This window comes from Wyeomyia smithii, chromosome 3, assembly GCF_029784165.1.
Source record: "Wyeomyia smithii strain HCP4-BCI-WySm-NY-G18 chromosome 3, ASM2978416v1, whole genome shotgun sequence".
NCBI lineage: Eukaryota > Metazoa > Arthropoda > Insecta > Diptera > Culicidae > Wyeomyia > Wyeomyia smithii.
Genome location: NC_073696.1, coordinates 138,357,071 through 138,359,570, shown reverse-complemented (window position 1 = coordinate 138,359,570; position 2,500 = coordinate 138,357,071). Strand labels below are relative to the sequence as shown.

At 49.9% G+C, this 2,500-nt stretch overlaps 1 protein-coding gene across 1 annotated transcript; it reads right to left on the bottom strand.

Annotated features, from left to right (window-relative positions):
• Positions 1–824: 824 nt before the first annotated feature.
• Positions 825–2,176, bottom strand: LOC129731017 (uncharacterized). The gene is made up of 2 exons (XM_055690718.1): positions 1,428–2,176; positions 825–1,368 (listed from the first exon to the last, which is right to left on the bottom strand). The coding sequence occupies exons 1-2, from the start codon at positions 2,145–2,147 to the stop codon at positions 892–894; spliced, it is 1,197 nt and encodes a 398-aa protein (XP_055546693.1). The 5' UTR covers positions 2,148–2,176; the 3' UTR covers positions 825–891.
• Positions 2,177–2,500: the final 324 nt, after the last annotated feature.

Sequence of the window (2,500 nt, the reverse complement as noted above, 5' to 3'; positions counted from 1 at the left end):
TCACGAAGCCGGCACGTAGTGTATCATCCCGTATACAGTGCTTGGCATGATCGATCGTCATCATCGCGTGTAGCTGAGAATCCAAACACCCGGACTGTGGTGTATGTCTCGGGTGCGGTGAATGATTATGTCACGAAGCCGGCACGTAGTGTATCATCCCGTATACAGTGCTTGGCATGATCGATCGTCATCATCGCGTGTAGCTGAGAATCCAAACACCCGGACTGTGGTGTATGTCTCGGGTGCGGTGAATGATTATGTCACGAAGCCGGCACGTAGTGTATCATCCCGTATACAGTGCTTGGCATGATCGATCGTCATCATCGCGTGTAGCTGAGAATCCAAACACCCGGTCTGTGGTGTATGTCTCGGGTGCGGTGGATGATTATGTCACGTAGCCGGCACGTAGTGTATCATCCCGTATACAGTGCTTGGCATGATCGATCGTCATCATCGCGTGTAGCTGAGAATCCAAACACCCGGTCTGTGGTGTATGTCTCGGGTGCGGTGGATGATTATGTCACGTAGCCGGCACGTAGTGTATCATCCCGTATACAGTGCACCTCTTCCTACAAGGTTTGGTAGGTTAGCTTGGCATGCATAGCTAGAAGATTTTCTGGGGGTCCGAATTAGGATACTCTCCCCTTATAACAAACAGCTTCAATTACAACCCACGTAGCGCTTCAAAGCGCATAGAACATGTTGATACATACAGAGCAGGAGAGAACAACTGGCAGCCGTTATGGAAACTGTGTGTTAATGTTTCAAAAGCGACAATTGGGATGACCGATGTTCATAACTTAGTAGTTTCAACATCAGGGGAAAGTGATCTAATGCGGACCTGTTCTGATTAAGAAAAACTAAAATAATTTGACATGAGATTAATTTTATTTATTCAGATTCATGTCTTATTTTGGTTGCTGGTTGTTTCGGTGGCCTACCAACAGGCCTCTTAATCTTGCGTGGGCGGCCAACGGGCCTCTTGGCAGTGCCTTTACTTTGAGCAGGTCGCCCAACGGGCCTCTTAGCAATGGTTGGATACTTTGGTGGTCGGCCAACGGGCCTCTTAGCAATGGTTGGATACTTTGGTGGTCGGCCAACGGGCCTCTTAGCAATGGCTAGTGACTTTGGAGGTCGGCCAACAGGCCTTTTTAGTATAACGACTGGAGGCTTGCGGGGTCGGCCAACGGGCCTCTTATCCGCTGCAGCCTGTGATTTGCGGGGTCTTCCAGGTGGTCTCTTTATCACCACTATCGTTGGTCTTGGTGGTGCACTAACGAGGCTATGAAACTGCACAGTTGCTTTACGTGGTCGGCCTACTCGCCGTTGAGTGGGTCGGGCTACTCCCTTCGCTTGTATGTTTTGTTCCTTTGAAGAGAATGAATCATTTAGTGTCAAACAGAGCTTCGTGAGAAATAAAAACATACCATCAGAGCGATTTCAGCGGGGTCCGTCAGTATAGCAGCTCGTCCAGGTTTTCGTCCTCGTCTGCCTGTAGCACGCGGTGGTGCCCGCGGGATTGGTCTGATTCTGCAAAGAGTGTCCAGCAGTGATCCTGGTATTATTTCGTCAACCAAGGAAGGTCCTGTCACTGATGATGGAGCATAATCCAATGCAGTGAATACATCCGGGTTGAAGGGCCAAATACCTGATGCCCGGAACCCGGCCTTGATGTTTCGCTCCGTGGCACTCCGTTCGAGAGCGCTGTCGATGATAGCCGGAAGGTCAAAAATAGACATCGGCTTTCCGGGATGCCTGTATGTCCATTCGTCGCACAGCACATTCATTGCGTGTTTGAACGGCGAAAACACACTCACGTCCAAGGGTTGTAAGCGGTGAGAGCAATGGGGTGGTATTGTAAGTAGGTGAATGCCATTATCCCTGCAAAACTCGATTGCAGGTAGACTTCTGTGTGAACCGTGGTTGTCCACAATCAACAAAAGCGGGTTTTCTTTGGACACTCGCGTAAATGCTTTAAAGTGTCGGAGAACATCCAGATAAATATCTGCATTCATCCACCCTGTATTACTCACCGCTCCAGCGCATCCCGTTGGACCACCATCCAGAAAGTGTGGATGGAAACGTTTTCGAGGAAAAACGAAAAATGGTGGCATTTTATTGCCAGTGGCGGAAACCGCAAGTACCATCGTAACCAACGGGCCCCGATCGGCCGAAGTTACTCGACCAACACGTTTGACTCCACGGTGACTAGCAACTCGTTGAGGTTTCTGAACTGTTGTCACTCCAGTCTCGTCCAGATTCCAGATGGAATTTGGTTCGAACGTTATATTCTCGGCTACTGTGCGTAGAAGATCGAAAAACTTGCCCACATTTGTGGGATTAAAAGCAGAGACTCTGGCTATGCTGGTCGCCTCGGGTGAACGCATCGACAGGTTCGGCCTTCGGCGCAGAAAGTTCCGAAACCAAACAGGGCCTGCCTTTGCGTTCGCGATCCAATTGTCGGGAACCGGAATCCCCAGCTGGTTCGCGAATTGTGGTG

Bases quoted from the DNA above. Each gene is read 5' to 3' on its own strand.
- LOC129731017 (XM_055690718.1), bottom strand. From the start codon at position 2,147: ATGGTACTTGCGGTTTCCGCCACTGGCAATAAAATGCCACCATTTTTC. The intron at 1,369-1,427 runs GTATGTTTTTAT...TTCTCTTCAAAG, and splicing joins CCGCTGAAATCGCTCTGATG to GAACAAAACATACAAGCGAA.